The sequence below is a fragment of the Fusarium tjaetaba genome (assembly GCF_013396195.1).
Source record: "Fusarium tjaetaba strain NRRL 66243 chromosome Unknown NRRL66243_c0000264, whole genome shotgun sequence".
NCBI classification, from domain to species: domain Eukaryota; kingdom Fungi; phylum Ascomycota; class Sordariomycetes; order Hypocreales; family Nectriaceae; genus Fusarium; species Fusarium tjaetaba.
Genome location: NW_023501460.1, coordinates 29,663 through 45,797, shown reverse-complemented (window position 1 = coordinate 45,797; position 16,135 = coordinate 29,663). Strand labels below are relative to the sequence as shown.

Sequence of the window (16,135 nt, the reverse complement as noted above, 5' to 3'; positions counted from 1 at the left end):
AACGCCCTCTCCCCACTCACACCAAATCATGGGAGGCATGAGGTTACGGTGGGGGAGCATTATTGTCACCCAAGAAATAAACGGACAGGGGTAAAGGGCTGTGTTAGTATCTGAAAAACAAACTGTGGACACAAGCACCACTCAGGCTCCGACTTCTTCCTCAACAACCTTTTCCTCACAATCTTTTTGACTCTGGCTTTATTTGAAGCCCATCTCGTATGCCGTCACGATCTGCTTTTTTTTGTTGTTGTTCACGTACACGAATTAAATAAACATCTGTCAAAATGGGCTGGGAATATGCCCAAGTGTACGTATCCTCGGCGTTGTTGAGGGAGGCGTTTAACTCATCCCTTGATATAGGCATCTGAAATACACGATACCGTTTGGTGTTGTTCTGGCGGCAGTTTATAGACCGTTGATGTCGCGGCTGGATGTTTTTAAGCTTGTGTTTTTGATAACGGTGAGTTTCTTGAGAAGATCAACGGGCTGAAGCTAATTTTTGCAGGTTGCTGTTGTTTCGACAATGTATGTTCGATTTGGAGGGGATTTTGTTGAGGTTTACTAACGCAGACAGCCCCTGGGACTCATATCTCATCAGAAATCGCATATGGACTTATCCTCCTGGTGTCGTGGTCGGTCTGACAGCATGGGATATTCCAGCGGAAGAATTATTCTTCTTTGTCATTCAGACTTTCAACACCTCTCTACTCTACATGATTCTCAGCAAACCGACCTTTCACCCTATTTACCTGTCCAAGAAGACGGGCTGGGGTAAAATCGCTGGCCAGATTCTTTTCGCATCAGCTATTATTTTCGGCCTCGTTTCTGTTTCCTCTGGCGGTGAGGGCATGTACATGGGCCTTATCCTCATTTGGGCCTGTCCATTCCTCTTGTTTCTATGGTAATACTCGACTTGAGAGACTGTTTCACGCTGCACATGCTAATTATTGGCAGGTCGATTTCTTATCAGTTCATTGTGAATCTGCCTTGGACGACTACTGCACTTCCTATTGCTTTGCCAACGTTGTATTTGTGGGTTGTTGATACTTTTGCGTTGCGACGGGGAACGTGGAGCATTACTTCTGGCACGAAATACGGCATTGTCTTGTGGGATGGACTGGACATTGAGTAAGCACCATTCTTCTGTGAGAGGTGACTATTCTAACCATTTGCAGGGAAGCTGTCTTTTTCCTTCTCACCAACACCTTGATTGTCTTTGGCCTCATCGCCTGTGACAACAATCTGGCTATCCTCGATACTTTTCCTGAGCACTTCCCTCGGACAAAAGGAGTGCCCAGCTTGCTTACAATCATCCGAACTCTTATCCTCCCCAAAGAGAAGTATGATGAGGAGCGCATTCAGGGTCTTGTCAGCGCCGTTGCTTTGCTTCGCAAGAAGAGCCGAAGCTTCTATCTCGCAAGCGGCACTTTTGAAGGAAGACTCCGCATTGATCTGATCCGGTTGTATGCGTTCTGCCGGGCCGCTGATGATCTTGTTGACGAAGCTCCCTCCGTTGAGGATTCCAGAGCCTCTATTGAGAAGCTGAGAAAGTTTCTTGATCTCGCTTATGAAGAGAATCAAGAGGAACCTTCACAAAGGCTACGAGAATATGTCATGTCCAACATCCCGGAGATGTTCCACATGGCTCTTCTCCAACTGCCTACGTATTACCTTCCCAAACAACCGTTGGACGATCTGCTTAAAGGTTTTGACACGGATCTTCTCTTTGACAGAAAGTCTGGCGCATTTCCCATCGAGACCACTGAAGATCTTGACATCTACGGAAGTCGCGTAGCTGGAACCGTCGCAGAACTCTGCAACCATCTTATTCTCTACCATACCCCAGAATCTGTCCCCGAAGACATCCAACGCGAAGTCGTTGCTTCAGGCCAAGAAATGGGCATCGCACTTCAATACGTCAACATCGCGCGCGATATCAAAACCGACGCGGAAATCGACCGCGTCTATCTTCCCCTCTCCTGGCTAAAAGAAGCCCAACTCACTCCCGAAGATGTAATTCAACAACCTCATGGTCCTGCCATCGAAGCTCTCCGTCATAAATTACTGGACCGTGCTTTTGAAAAGTACAACATGGCAAAGGGCGCTATTGATAAGCTTCCTTCAGAAGGGAAAGGGCCAATTCGCGTTGCTGTTGAGAGCTACATGGAGATTGGACGCGTTTTGAGAGAGAAGGGTCCTACGATGAAGAAGGGCAGGGCTACTGTTCCTAAGATGAGACGAATTCGAGTTGCATGGTCTGCATTGAACAAATAGCGGGGTGAAGCGTGGAGGATGTAATGGTAGAAGTCATAGATTCATAGATTATGTATTTCATTCCACATTGAGTATTGACCTTTTTAAGATCTGAATAATGTCTTAGGTATTGTCTACTCAACCGTTGGAATTGACATGGCGTCGTAAAGTCTCGTGGCAACCTAAATTCATAGCCTCACCGTTGACATTTTGACAGCACCACCACCATAATCCCACCAACCAATCATTCAACACGCATCCCGTCACCAAATCCACTTAAAGACCCTCCAAACCAAACCCGTCAATGATCGTCAACGCATCGACGACTTCAATTCTGCCTCTAATCTTCAATGAATCACTAAAATCCCTCAAAAAACAAACTGCGCCTCGCTAAGCACAGGGTAATCTGGCCTTTCACATGTACGCCAAGTGGTCTCATTAAACGAGTGCGAAGGGAAAAGTGGATCAAAACAAAATGGAAGACGTCATTGACTCTATTGCTCTGACTATCAAAACCGTTGGCTTCGGGTGAGTCGGTTATTGACTGAGCATCTTCACTTTTTACAGCGAAAATGAGCGACATTAAGAAATCTGTTATTGTTATTGGTATGCTACGGTCAATATTATGAGTTATGAGAAGGCATTGACTTACATTTACTAGGCGCTGGTGTCGGTGGTGTTTCTACTGCTGCGAGACTCGCAAAAGCTGGCTTCAAAGTTACTATCCTCGAGAAGAATGACTTTACCGGTGGACGTTGCTCCCTCATCCACAACGATGGCCACGTACGTCTTCCAACTCACTTTATCTACGCCCACTAACCTTGTCAGCGATTCGACCAAGGTCCATCTCTTCTTCTCCTCCCTCGCTTCTTCCACGAGATCTTCCAAGACCTAGGAACATCTCTAACCGCTGAGGGAGTCGAGCTCTTAAAATGTGAACCAAACTACAACATCTGGTTTGGCGACGGTTCATCCTTTGAGATGTCCACTGATCTCACCAAGATGAAGAAAGCTATCGAAGCTGTTGAAGGCATCGATGGTTTTGAGAGATATCTTGGTTTTCTTCAGGAGTCACATCGACATTATGAAGTTAGTGTTGAGTCTGTACTGCGAAGAAATTTCCCTAGTATTTTGAGCTTGGCGAGACCTGAAGTGCTGTTCAATCTGTTCAATATTCATCCTCTCGAGAGTATTTGGACAAGAGCGAGCAAGTACTTCTGGACTGAGAGATTGCGAAGGGTTTTCACATTTGGAAGCATGTATATGGGTATGAGTCCCTTTGATGCGCCGGGAACATATAGCTTGCTTCAGTATACTGAGCTTGCTGAGGGTATCCTATACCCTCGAGGTGGATTCCATAAGGTTAGTCTTGGAACCCGACATGATGCGTTCTTCACTAACAGCTTCAGGTCGTTGAGGCTTTAGTCAACGTTGGTCAGCGTCTCGGTGTCGAGTACCGTCTTTCCACCGGCGTCAAGTCCATTTCCATCAACCAAGCAACCGGCAAGGCAAACGGTGTTGTTCTAAGCGACGGAACACATCTCCCTTCAGACATTGTCATTTCAAACGCTGACCTTGTCTACACCTACAACAACCTCCTCCCCAAGACCAGCTACGCAGACTCACTATCAAAGCGAGAGACGTCCTGCAGTAGTATCTCCTTCTACTGGTCCGCTTCAAAGATTGTACCTGAACTCAATGCTCACAACATTTTCCTCGCGGATGAGTACCAGGAATCTTTTGACAGCATCTTTAAGGAGCACCTCATTCCTTCAGAACCATCTTTCTACGTCAATGTCCCTTCGCGCATTGACCCGTCGGCTGCTCCTGAGGGCAAGGACTCTATCGTTGTTCTTGTCCCTGTTGGTCATCTTCTTTCTGATTCTGAAGGAACACATCGCGGTCTGTCCAAGTCTGGAAACTCTGGTGGACTCGAAACAACCCAGGATTGGGATAAGATGATCTCTCTCGCTCGTGACACAGTCATTGAAACAATGCGCGCAAGAATAGGCGTCGATCTTGCTCCGCTTATTGAGAACGAGATCATCAACACTCCCTTCACATGGCAAGAGAAGTTCAACCTCGATAAGGGTGCCATTCTGGGTCTTAGCCACTCCATCATGAACGTTCTCGCCTTCCGACCTGGTACTCAGCACTCGAAGTACAAGAACTTGTACTTCGCTGGTGCCAGCACACATCCTGGTACTGGTGTTCCTGTCTGTATTGCTGGTAGTAAGATTGTTGCAGAGCAGATTCTCAAGGACTCAGGGTTCAAGAGTCATCAGATTCCTTGGGCGCAGGATACTGCCAAGTCTCCCAAGGGTGGACTGGACAAAATGAGCGATTCGTCTTTGACTCTGTTCCAAGGGTTCTTGGGAGCTTTGGTTGCGATCTTGTTGGCTTATTACTATCTTGTCATTGCTGCGAACTAGCGAGCATTAGTTGGATTGATCAGGAGTATTTCTTTGGTGCGATTACATAGTTAGAGATAGAATGAACTCCCCTAATACCTATGATCTACTTGTCTATATCCATGAGCCTTGCAAGTCAATAGTATGAAGCGAACATAGCAACTATCTGATCGGAAAGAACCGGGCTGTCAATAATCTTCATGCACTGTTCTAGACTGTGCTGGATCTGATCCATCTCCAACCCCACCAAAACGTCGATCCCGTCGCGTTACATTAAACATTCCTATCTTGACCTCAAACCGTCATCATATTCGGCAAATACATCGATTAGCCTTATAATTCCCACATAAACTACCGCGGGATCTTCCATTCTACGCTACGGCTACCGGCAACGTTTTTAGTCACTTGATACCACGTTTGAAACCTAGTGGTGTGGACTCAACATGTCAGCACGTCATAGACTCGATATCAGCCATCGCAGATTCTGGCAGCGCATATTGATGAACGATGCGTTTTTGTTTTGAGCAATGACGATTACTCGGCAGTTATTTCCGTCTGGGCTCGGGAGGGTCGGATATGAAGTCATGGAGAGGGAGATGGAAAACGTGGAAATGAAAGCTTGGCTGCATTTAAGGGTTTGACATCCATACCTGTCATCTTCTTGGCTTGCAGACATTCCATTTTTCGTTCCACGAATACGAAGTTACTTTTTTACCGTTGAATTAACCATTTTTTACCATGGCCGATCATCTTTATGCGAGAGGGAACGATGCTCTCAATGTCAACCGTGAGCCACAACAGCCTCCAGTCAAAACGAACTTACTAACAATTCACCCCAGCTGACATTGTCAATGGGCAACGCAGTGACATTAACATCACCGTCAGAGGCTCTGACTGGTACTGGGCTGTCTGCGCAGGTGTGTAGAACAACAACGTCCAGGGTTATGTGATGCAAAGACTAACTGTTCTTAGTCATGACCGTTTCAACCTTTGTGTTTCTTGGGCTTGGAATGAGAAAGCCTCGCACCGACCGTATCTTCCAGTAAGTTTCATCAAGATTCCATAGGACATTTTTCAAGCCCTTCCAATCCATGAGTATCCAAGGAGTCGGTGTCATGTACTTTACTGACCTGCTTAGCTACATCACTGCGGGCATTACCATGATCGCATCTATCGCTTACTTCACAATGGCTTCAAACCTCGGCTGGACTCCTATCGCGGTTGAGTTCCAGAGGTCCAACCATAGAGTTGCCGGGATCTACAGAGAGATCTTCTACGCACGATACATCGACTGGTTCTTGACTACCCCCCTGCTACTCACAGATCTGCTCCTTACTGCTGGCATGCCTTGGCCAACTGTGCTTTGGGTGATTCTCGTGGACTGGGTCATGATTGTCACTGGACTAGTTGGCGCCCTTGTGAAGAGCTCCTACAAGTGGGGTTACTTCGCCTTCGGTAAGTCGCCTCTATGCAATGACACCACCATCACTAACTTGGATAGGCTGTGCTGCTCTCGCATACATCGTTTATGTTCTCGCATGGGAAGCTCGTCTGCATGCTAAGCATGTTGGTCCTGACGTCGGCCGCACCTTTGTCATGTGCGGTTCCCTCACAGCCGTTGTCTGGATCCTCTACCCCATTGCCTGGGGTGTCTGTGAAGGCGGTAACTTGATTGCCCCTGACTCTGAAGCCGTCTTCTATGGCATCCTCGATCTCATCGCGAAGCCTGTCTTTGGAGCGCTGCTTCTCTGGGGGCATCGAAACATCGACCCTGCTCGTCTTGGCCTTCGTATTCGCGACATCGACGAGCGCATCTTCCCAGATGGGCCCAACAACAAGGCCGCATCTAGACATGGTGCTAGAGACGATACTGCCACTGCCTCTGGCGCTAATGTCAACCCCAACGCTTGAGTGGAAGGCTAGGAATAAGTATCATCAATGGCCTGGTTCTTTGAACAACCAGGCCCAAATTCTTCGACACTAATCTCCACCGCGGGTTGCTAGTTAATTCACCAATCGCACCAATTTTTTGTCTTTCACGAGCTGGATACTTGCGTATAATTTCATGTAAAGTACTAGTCTGTTGATACCCGAAGTCTGTTGTGTGGCAGGGATATGTCTTGGGGGGTTGTATTAATTGTCTGATTTCGACTAGTAATATATATAAAGTATTTATGTATCGTCTTTGTCTATATATCTCGCTTTAATCTGACTCTAAACAAGTATTGCTCATGTCAGGTACATGTTTGAATAAAGGGTGCTAGTCAATCAGACCTTGGCCTCAGAATCACTGGAATGAGGGGACACTTTCTCAGGACCTTCAGACAGTAGGACTGTCGTTTGACGAAGGCGACCAGTAACATCATGCGTCGCTTCCCACTCATCCAGCTCACCAATGGGGACCTTTCTGATCTCATGACTTTGAACACCGTTATCCAGAGTGACGGCTTCTGATCGCAACCTGTAGCCCTTCCATTTTGGTAGCAGGAATGCCCAGAAATAGTAGTACACACCGCATGAGATGAGACTATAGAATCTGTTAGTAGTGGCCAACCACGGTACTCATAGGGCTTTATGAACTCACATTCCGATGCCTGTCACGACGTATGTGGCATACCAGAAGCTGACATCGCCAGCGTACATTCCACCTTCGGGAGGATACCAAGGCATGATAATCACAAACAACTGAACCAGAATATTGAAAATGACAAGAGCATGCCAAGCCTTGAACTCGGGAGCAGGGAGGCCTGCACGCTTGCGCCGCCAACGCACAACGTAGAGCCCCACGGCCATGGCAAGATTGAAAGCGGCATTCGGATAGACACCAAGGTCGCTCACTAGTATGGGTTAGCTACTTCTACATCTGAAGAGACGCGTGATGGCATACCGAAGTTGAAGGCATCGCCAGATGGGATAGCAAGAATCATAAGGGCAGTAATAGCCCAAGTGGTGAAATAAGGTCCAAGTGGTGTTCCAAATGGCTTGGTAGAGACCCAAAAGGGAGTCCATGGAAGGACGCCTTGCCTATGGTTGTGTGTGAGCTCGGTTATACTTCATATAACTTCTGGGTAGACTAACCTCCCGCACTCTCGAAGTCGTCGGGATAATCCAACAATGACGGCCATGATGTTTCCAAAGGCACTCAAGGCAATAAGGAAGTTGAGCCCTCGCACTGCTCCACTATTTCCGAGCACCTTGCTAAAGAACAAGCTTGCTGCTGTCAGACCGGAGCTTTCGAGCTCTTCCTTGGGCACTACGACTATCAGTATGAGGCTCGAAGAGGCTGGGACTGATCACTATACCTGCTGAAAGCCAGGCGACGTTGGCGAACATATAAAGAACATATACCGTTGTCAGTGCAGCGAAGGCATATTTCTTGAGGGACTGGACAGGGTTCTACAGCAGACAGTCAGTCCGGCGTCAACGACACTATAAGGTTCTGAGCGTACCTTGACTTCGTTGGCGAGATTGAAAGCGTTATTATATCCACCATAAGAGAAGATAATTCGATATAGTGCATTGGTGAGACCGTATGCGCTAGCTGAGCCTGTGCCTTCGAATGCGTTTCGGAAATTGACCTTGGGGTCCTCAATGTCGGTGTGCCCGCCTAGAACCACGAATCCGGTAATGATAATAAATATGAGGGTGAGAATCTTGACAACACCAATTGCATTCTGGAACCAGTAAGCGTACTTGGTGTTGAACACCAGACCTGAATCGTGTAAGTATAGTCGCATGCCAATGAGAAAGGCTACTTACACAAGCATGCCACGGTGTACCCAGCTAGGGCTACACCTTTGGTCTCCCAGTTACTGGGTTCTTTGGTGGAGCACCGAAAGAGGTAGGTTGCCAGAACTGTTTCAAGGCTTAGTTTTGATGTCTTGAGAGAGGCTTGCTTCATGCCTACCAACAGCATTGCTACTGCCGAATGACAAGAGGACACTCTGCACAGCAAAGGTGGTTGGAAAAAACCAGGTAGGGCGTGGGAACGCTTGCTCGAGGAAGACAACCTCAGAACCCGATCGACTAGGAAAGTATGCGGTAAATTCCAGGTAGACGGCACCGGATGCAATGCAGAGCTGAGAATTATGTTAGATCAAGTCCTTGGCTCCAGTGCGCAAATAGTTCCTTACCAGATAGCCCAAAGTCCAATAGATGAACATCAGACCAACCGAACCGGTACCGTGTAAGATGGCAGAGGCTAGAAATTATAAGCAATCTCCTCTGAGTAATCATGAGTAGGAACATACGTGTAGAGTAGATGCCAGTACCAATCATCATAGTGACATTGATCAAGACGATAGTGAATGGCCCAACATCGTAGCCCAAAGGCGAGTCATGTTCGACAGGCGCTCCAGTGGCTTCCTGATACGTGACAGCATTGCTGTTGCCGCCAGTCTCTCCTACATACTTCAAGCTTCCGTCAGAGTATTCGCCATCGTTGATCGCGGTCTCGGTCGCAACAGCCGCGTCAGAGCGGCCACTGAATGGCTGTCTCCAGGAAACCATGGTGTGCCGATAGTCGACTTGCAACTAAATGCAAATGGACATGGGACTAGGCCAAAGAAGTGAAGCTTATAAAAATGATTGGTGTTCTCTCCGAGAGCCAAGGTCTTGGGGTGAACATTTGGTTATATAGTTCGAAGAAATACGTATAATGCTTCACTCTACTACTGACAGCAGACGATGACGCATTCTCATCCAACAGTATTTCCCCTCTCACCTAACGTTATTTCGGAATCCTCGAGAACTATGGCATATTTCGGCGGGATGTGGGAGGAGTGGATGAAAAGCAGGGTGGTTCATCACGAAAGACCTCTGAACTATGACGAAAGCTGGCCATTTCAAAGTTGAACCAGCACCTACCTATGCTTGTAGACTATGGCTACTCCACACGTCGGATCCGAGCCGGCAATAAGTGCACTGACAGGAAACGGTTTCAAGAAGTTGAGCATGATCCAAAATCTTTGGTGCAATGGAGTCACAGAACATATTACCAGAGCTGTGAAGCATTATTAACGATGATACAGCTATTCTACTTAGCAACGCATAGCACATTACTTCCATATCCGCTAGTATCTACATAATTCAAGAACCTCTTGCAGCTCTGTCTGCAAAGACAAAATGCTTGGGTTCGCCTGTTTAGCTAGCCCCGGGATCGCGAATACCCCGTTAGAAGTTCGGCGAACTGGAAACCAGTTAAATCCAAGAGAATCCCAGAATTCCTCTTCGTCCAACGACTCACGTTCGCTGATCAAAACCAGAAAGGGACTCTTCAAGGGTTGATTGCGGGTGTTAATCGGTTATAGGCCGTGGCGTAATACCATGGGTGATTGCGAAGTATGGCGACAGTTGCCTATCACGGAAATCCCACAAAACAATATCCCATGATTCGTCCATATCACGGTTAAGTCGGCCCATTTCTCCATTGACAAACAACAAGCTCCTCCATCTCCAGTCCTCGGCTGCGCTATTTCTCATCCCCGGATGAGAAACGAAACGACCCGGGGTTTCCGGCGCAGATTGGTCACGGGCTAAGTGGATCATTATTGAGATCGCGACCAACACCCCACATGTAGTTGAGTTACAATTGTTCAATGCCCAAGATGTCGCTATATGCCTCATTTCGATTGCATTAGTAGCTGCCCGCTGTGGTGACCATGGCGGCTTGCCAATCTTGAATGTCGTGAAGGGACCTATAAAGAGACAGGAGCAGCAATGCTCGATCGCATACTCTGACTCTAGTGTTATGTTCTAAATATTCATTTCTACTTATTAATAATAGCTAAATCTATTTAACTACATAGTAAATACTTGTATAAAAGGCTTGTAATTCATTTATAAAGAGATATATATATATACTAATTTTAGCTAACTAAGGTCTTAGGCTAGGTAGTCTTGCTAATATATAAACTAGATGCCTTTAATATATCCCATCTTGTCTAGAATCTAAATCTTCAGCTCTCACACCTAACATCATGATATCCAATAAATGAAATAATTGTCCTACAATAAACTAACTATTACTACCTCTCTCAACTTAATCGACCTTTCTCTCCTCATTCTTGTCAGGAGTTTGCTGAGGAGTTGAAGATCTCATAGGCGTTCCCTCCATAACCGGTGTGATACCTCCGTTCATGTAGTGGTCCTCCCAGTCCATATCACTAAGATACTTGTAGTCAAGACCCCTTATCTCGTGTTCCTCGCTGGCTCGAAGATGCAGACCAGGGATCTTGCCAATGACGAAGAGCAAGATGCATGAGATGACGAATGACCAAGCAGCACAAGTTACAGCACCCGCAATCTGGAGGCCAAGCTGTCGATAGTTGCCATCCCACCATCCGCCTGCATAGGCATCTCCAGATACACCGTCCAGTGCAGGAACATATCCAGTAGCAAAAAGGCCAGTCAGGATGTCTCCGATAACGCCACCAATTCCATGGATGGCAAAGATATCGAGGCCATCGTCAACCGAGAGAATGTACTTGTACTTGACACAGTAAAAGCACACCAGTGATGTGACACCTCCGATTACAGGAGAAACATAGATGAGCGTGAATCCGGCAGCGGGTGTGATGCCGACCAGTCCCGCGATGATACCACTGCAGAAGCCGACCAGAGAGAACTTTCGGGTATGCAGGTATCCGAGTAGAACCCAAGCAATTCCGCCAGCGCATGCAGAGAAGTTTGTATTCGCAACGACGTAGATCGATCGGAGACTAAGGTTTGCGGTGCTGCCACCTAAGTCGAGGAGGTTAGCTTTCAGCCGCACATCGCACCGACAATTGACTTACCATTAAAAGCAAACCAGCCAAACCAAATAAGCACAGTTCCGAGTACCATAAGCAGTGGGTTGTGTGGTTTGTAGTGTACGGCTGCCTTGCGATCGGTGATGCTGGCGTCGGGGAGTCGAGGTCCCAGCATGAACGACCAAGCTAGAGCACCAAATCCGGAGGCAATGTGGACTGGACCTGATCCTGCGAAGTCGTAAAGGCCCAAGTTGTACAACCATCCAGATGGATTCCATTCCCAATATGCTAGACTATAGCGATGTTTGTCAGTGACTCTTCACGGGATAAAGTTTGGTCCGCGCTAGGTCCAGCCCAGAGTTGCGATCCAAGAGAGAGTGCGGCTAATAACTTACGGATAGTACACAAAGGTTGTCCAGCACAAGAGGAACACCATGCTAGGCCATAGCCTGCCTCTTTCCAGCATTGCTCCAGCCAAAATCATGGCAGTGGCGGTAACAAAGGTGACTCCGAAGATCGCATCTAGAGCACGTCAGTCAGCCGAGAATGTTCAAATGTCAAGGTTCTGTGTTTAAACACACAGCTGCGCTCGTCAATACATACATAGGATCTCGGGGATATCAGCGTTTGCAATCGATGGCTGGGCAAGGACGTTGTGGAATACGGCGAGGGACAGGTCGCCCAACATTGGGTTCGTAGTTCGAGATTGATACAAGCTATAACCATAAATCCAAAATTGGATGCCTACAGCACAAGCGCAGAAAAGAGACTGCAGGATGATCGTCAATGCTGCTTTCTTCCTATGCATACCAGCATCTGTGTCGTGTCAGTGGATGGAACCGAGTTTCTCGATGCGTCGCGGATCCTACAAAGAAAGCCGATCGCAGGAGTGATCTGCCAGCACAGAATCGTGCAAACAAGCATCCATGCCATGTCGCCCTATAAAACACCATTTTGTTAGATCTACAGTCTCCAGAAAAATGGTTATGACGCATAGTGTTGAGATGCGAACCGGTGGAGCAGATGCACAACGCGGTCCTCCAGCACGTCGTCAATGACTTACCTTGTCATAAGTAGCATTCAAATCATGGGTAATAGGATTACCGCCCGTGGGATCATCACTGTAATCAGGCCACTCAGTGACCGGAGTAATTGCCGAAGCCATTGCTGTATCAAATTTGGCAGAGAAACTGGCTGTACATGCTACTGCGCTCCATCCCGACAGCAGAGCCCACTGTCTTTAATGACTTTCCCCCTATGTGAGGCCCTGAATCCTCGTATCTCAGACATATCCTAGTGTTTTGCCAAGAAATGGGTATCATAGCTAAATCGGGATCATTTTTCCGTTTCTGGCGAAACAACGCGAGATAAGAATTAAGGTACAAGATAACGTTGCTTCAGCGCGACGTGGCGTAGATTCCTTATCTTTGGCTGCATGATGTGTGGTTGGACAGATCTGAGATCGGTAGAGATAACGGACGAGCGGAATGCTTGTTCCCCAGGCTGCGACGCGTTTTGGAACATTACAGAACAGAACAAAAGAGCATGACAGGTAGCAGAGTTTCTTCAAAATACCCCATTGTAAATCTTCTGGTCCTAAAGAGGCATCAAGAAAGATGTAAACCTCGAAGACTTTAGCTGAACTTTAGCCTAATCTTATGGCATTTAGGTAATCTTAGTACAGCGCCTCTATCGACGGCTGAAGGGTGAGTGCATGACTTCATGTCTCGCAAGAGCCAATGGTAAGTGAATGTTGTCTGGTACCTTGCAGGGGATGGAATTTGAGTCAGTAGTTAGCTACGACCTTATCTTTGGCCAGTTTCGCTAGTCGAGAAACGCGGAGAAGAGCATGAAAGTTATTGGCGGGCAGCGAGGCCTCCGCGCATTGTTCAGTCTCCAAGGTCAAGCCAAATTTAAGGTTGCGATAAGAGATTATGCTTATCTCTCTTAAGATTAAGAAGGGCCAATCAGAGGGTGTTCTGAGCCCACCCACTGTGACCTTTCAATCGAGTCTGGCTACCCGGGAGTCCAGCAACTGCCCAGGTTGGGAATTGCCAATGTTTGCATTTATCAGATCATTTGGATCGTATGTTTGTAGAGCTTCTTATCTCGTCCGAGAGATTTCTGTGCTTTTTTGATGAGAAGAAGAGTTGGTTGCGCGTATGAACGAGTTTTCGTGCAAACAGGCCAAAGTTGTGCAGGACACATGCATGAAATATCCATGGATAGATATTCCCCCTCTATTTTACTGTGACCTCATGCCCAAGACGTCAATAGTGATCATGGTATATCTCAATATGGGAGCCAGAAGTAGAATGAAATTTGAGGAATCTAATGAAGATCTCACTATGGACTGTCAATTTTTACGTAGAGCTCGATGTTTGCGTGCTGTCCTCGTTGAGATTGTGGGACTCTGGCTCATGACGCGTTACGCGACCGCGGGAAACGAAGACACATTTTCTCACCCGCCGACCAGCCTTTACTCAGGCTTTGTACCTGCTTTGTTTGTCATGATGCTGTTCAAAAAAGAAGCATCTCCATTGACGGTAATAATTTTGTTCGCGAGTAAGCTGTGCTGCCATGTTGTGGGCAGTCGAATCAGCCCGGCGGCGTAACTGATCACAGAGTGGCCGAGAGCGCGCTCTTCCAGTTTATCGCGCGTCTACCTCAATTTGTCACCCCCAAGCCTTTGAAGGTAGAAGGATACAGCGGGAATTCATGGGCGCCAGTGACTTACTGCTCGCAGTGGCATCCCTTTGGTCACCTGTGACTGGATCCTCCCGCCGTTGACTCCAGCGGCGAGGAGACATCGGCCTCGGCCACGATTGATGAAGCCATCGGATAAGTGGGGACGGCATCCCGGCCAAAACGGACGCCGACTCAGAAGGCGCCGGCTCCACAGGCATCAGAGCCCCGACATGTCGATCCGGCGTCACATGAAGTTTTACGAGCTTTGTGTTTCTTTACAGACAAGGCTTTTATTTGTTTAAAAGGAATTTTGTTAAGATACTCCTATAATATCTTGTTGGATTCTGGCATTCTAAACCATTCTCCTGCACAAGTTATTCGGTTCATTCAGAAATGCCCGACCAAACCGTTATAGTCGTCGGCGCAGGCCCCGTCGGCCTCTTCACAGCCTTGATCCTTGCTCAGAAAGGTATCAAGGTGACTGTTATTGAGGCAAGCGAAGGAATCTCCCGCAGCCCGCGAGCCTGCGTGTATGTCTCTAATCCAACCGCTATTCATCCATTCACTGACATAGCATACCAATCGCAGACAGCTCCCTTGCGTCAATCTCGAATTCGCCAAGGCTGGAATCGTCCAAGAAGTGTTAGAGTCCGCTTGTAGAAGCGACCATGGATACTGTTGGCGAGACGGATACGATACAACAAAAGTCCTGGCAGACTTCACGCCGCCACCATCCGAAAACCCCAATCTTTGCGCAGCCATGATAGGGCAAGATGTTTTGGCGCAGATCTTCCTCAAGCATCTAATCAACACGGGAAATGCCGAGGTCATCTTCAACCACGCATTTACTCGTGTTGAAGACCATGGAGATTCAGTTACAGTGTATGCACGGCGTGTACTCGACGACCAAGAGCTCAAGTTTGACTGTCGGTACGTCGTCGGAGCCGACGGCGGTAAGAGTGCGGTTCGAAAGTCCATAGGCCAGTCTCTTGAAGGCTACACCTGGCCAGACATACGGCTTATTGCAGTCAACATCCTCTACGACCTTGAGAAGTTAGGCTGGAAGCATGGCAACTTTATTGTACATCCTGAGGACTGGGCGATCGTTGTAAAACGCGGACCGAAGAATCTGTGGAGGGTTGCAACCAGCGTTCCATTTGCTCAAGGCGCTGATGGAGAGCCTATCACTGATAAGGCTGTCTTTCCCGTCATCAAAGACAGACTTGAAAGGATCTTGCCAGGTAACACTGATGACATCATCTACCTCCAAACAGCTCCGTACACGATTCATCAGCGCTGTGTATCAAAATATCGCGTTGGTAATATCATGCTCGCCGGTGACGCTGCCCACGTAAGTTCTCCCCCAACATTGCATCCTTCGCCGCTAAATACAGTCTAGCTCAACAATCCTGTCGGTGGACTTGGACTGACTACGGGTTTGCTTGATGCCGCTCATCTCGGCAAAGCTTTGACTCAGGTGATAAACGAGAACGCCCCAGAAACAGAACTCGATGAATACGCAACGGCCAGGCGCGACGTCTACAAGAATATCACTGATCCACTATCGACTGCGAATCTGTTGAGAGTCAAGTCCACTGCTCCTGAAGACGTCGCTGCGAGGGAGGCGTTTTTCAAGATGCTGAATGATCCGAATGAGAAGGGCCAAGTGTTTGCTCATATGGCGAAAGAGATGGGGTTGTCGACTACCTTGGATATGAAGGATTTGGGACCAAGACCGCAGCTGTGAGGGTGAGAAGAATAGCTACATAAATCTACTAGAATGGCAGAGAAATTTGGTTCATTCACCGCAAATCGACTTCTCTCTCGATATCCCGATTACCAATGTTGTTTCTAGGATGCCTTCGCATACATAATATACCCGAATAGCCCACCAACGTGCTACGCGATCCGTGAGGTAATCGATAAATAACCGCCAAGAGACTGGTCCCAGCATATGCACTACTCGCGAGGCTCTCGGGACTGCTGCTCAAATGATCACATGCACAAACGCCTCAGTCTAATGTTTCATCATCT

At 47.6% G+C, this 16,135-nt stretch overlaps 6 protein-coding genes across 6 annotated transcripts; 4 read left to right on the top strand and 2 right to left on the bottom strand.

Annotated features, from left to right (window-relative positions):
• Positions 1–284: 284 nt before the first annotated feature.
• FTJAE_10973 (phytoene synthase) lies at positions 285–2,274 on the top strand (the record flags this gene model as incomplete). Its single annotated transcript, XM_037343867.1, has 6 exons — positions 285–307; positions 361–460; positions 506–525; positions 575–901; positions 955–1,128; positions 1,176–2,274. 6 exons carry the CDS (start codon positions 285–287, stop codon positions 2,272–2,274), a joined length of 1,743 nt encoding a protein of 580 aa, XP_037201966.1.
• Positions 2,275–2,825: 551 nt separating this feature from the next.
• On the top strand, positions 2,826–4,685 carry FTJAE_10972 (phytoene dehydrogenase AL-1 (carotenoid biosynthesis al-1); the record flags this gene model as incomplete). The annotated part of the gene is made up of 4 exons (XM_037343866.1): positions 2,826–2,859; positions 2,915–3,036; positions 3,082–3,615; positions 3,663–4,685. The coding sequence occupies 4 exons, from the start codon at positions 2,826–2,828 to the stop codon at positions 4,683–4,685; spliced, it is 1,713 nt and encodes a 570-aa protein (XP_037201965.1).
• Positions 4,686–5,402: 717 nt separating this feature from the next.
• Positions 5,403–6,575, top strand: FTJAE_10971 (HSP30 heat shock Yro1p; the record flags this gene model as incomplete). Its single annotated transcript, XM_037343865.1, has 5 exons — positions 5,403–5,451; positions 5,504–5,581; positions 5,637–5,706; positions 5,803–6,119; positions 6,166–6,575. The coding sequence occupies 5 exons, from the start codon at positions 5,403–5,405 to the stop codon at positions 6,573–6,575; spliced, it is 924 nt and encodes a 307-aa protein (XP_037201964.1).
• A 357-nt stretch (positions 6,576–6,932) lies between these two features.
• On the bottom strand, positions 6,933–9,173 carry FTJAE_10970 (high-affinity methionine permease; the record flags this gene model as incomplete). The annotated part of the gene is made up of 10 exons (XM_037343864.1): positions 6,933–7,191; positions 7,249–7,501; positions 7,552–7,688; positions 7,743–7,917; positions 7,967–8,060; positions 8,114–8,376; positions 8,424–8,519; positions 8,572–8,743; positions 8,798–8,865; positions 8,915–9,173. The coding sequence occupies 10 exons, from the start codon at positions 9,171–9,173 to the stop codon at positions 6,933–6,935; spliced, it is 1,776 nt and encodes a 591-aa protein (XP_037201963.1).
• Positions 9,174–10,704: 1,531 nt separating this feature from the next.
• FTJAE_10969 (ammonium permease MEPA) lies at positions 10,705–12,578 on the bottom strand (the record flags this gene model as incomplete). The annotated part of the gene is made up of 6 exons (XM_037343862.1): positions 10,705–11,405; positions 11,459–11,706; positions 11,809–11,935; positions 12,017–12,229; positions 12,283–12,352; positions 12,477–12,578. 6 exons carry the CDS (start codon positions 12,576–12,578, stop codon positions 10,705–10,707), a joined length of 1,461 nt encoding a protein of 486 aa, XP_037201962.1.
• Positions 12,579–14,494: 1,916 nt separating this feature from the next.
• On the top strand, positions 14,495–15,848 carry FTJAE_10968 (3-(3-hydroxyphenyl)propionate 2-hydroxylase; the record flags this gene model as incomplete). Its single annotated transcript, XM_037343861.1, has 3 exons — positions 14,495–14,631; positions 14,690–15,452; positions 15,501–15,848. 3 exons carry the CDS (start codon positions 14,495–14,497, stop codon positions 15,846–15,848), a joined length of 1,248 nt encoding a protein of 415 aa, XP_037201961.1.
• Between the last annotated feature and the right edge of the window lie 287 nt (positions 15,849–16,135).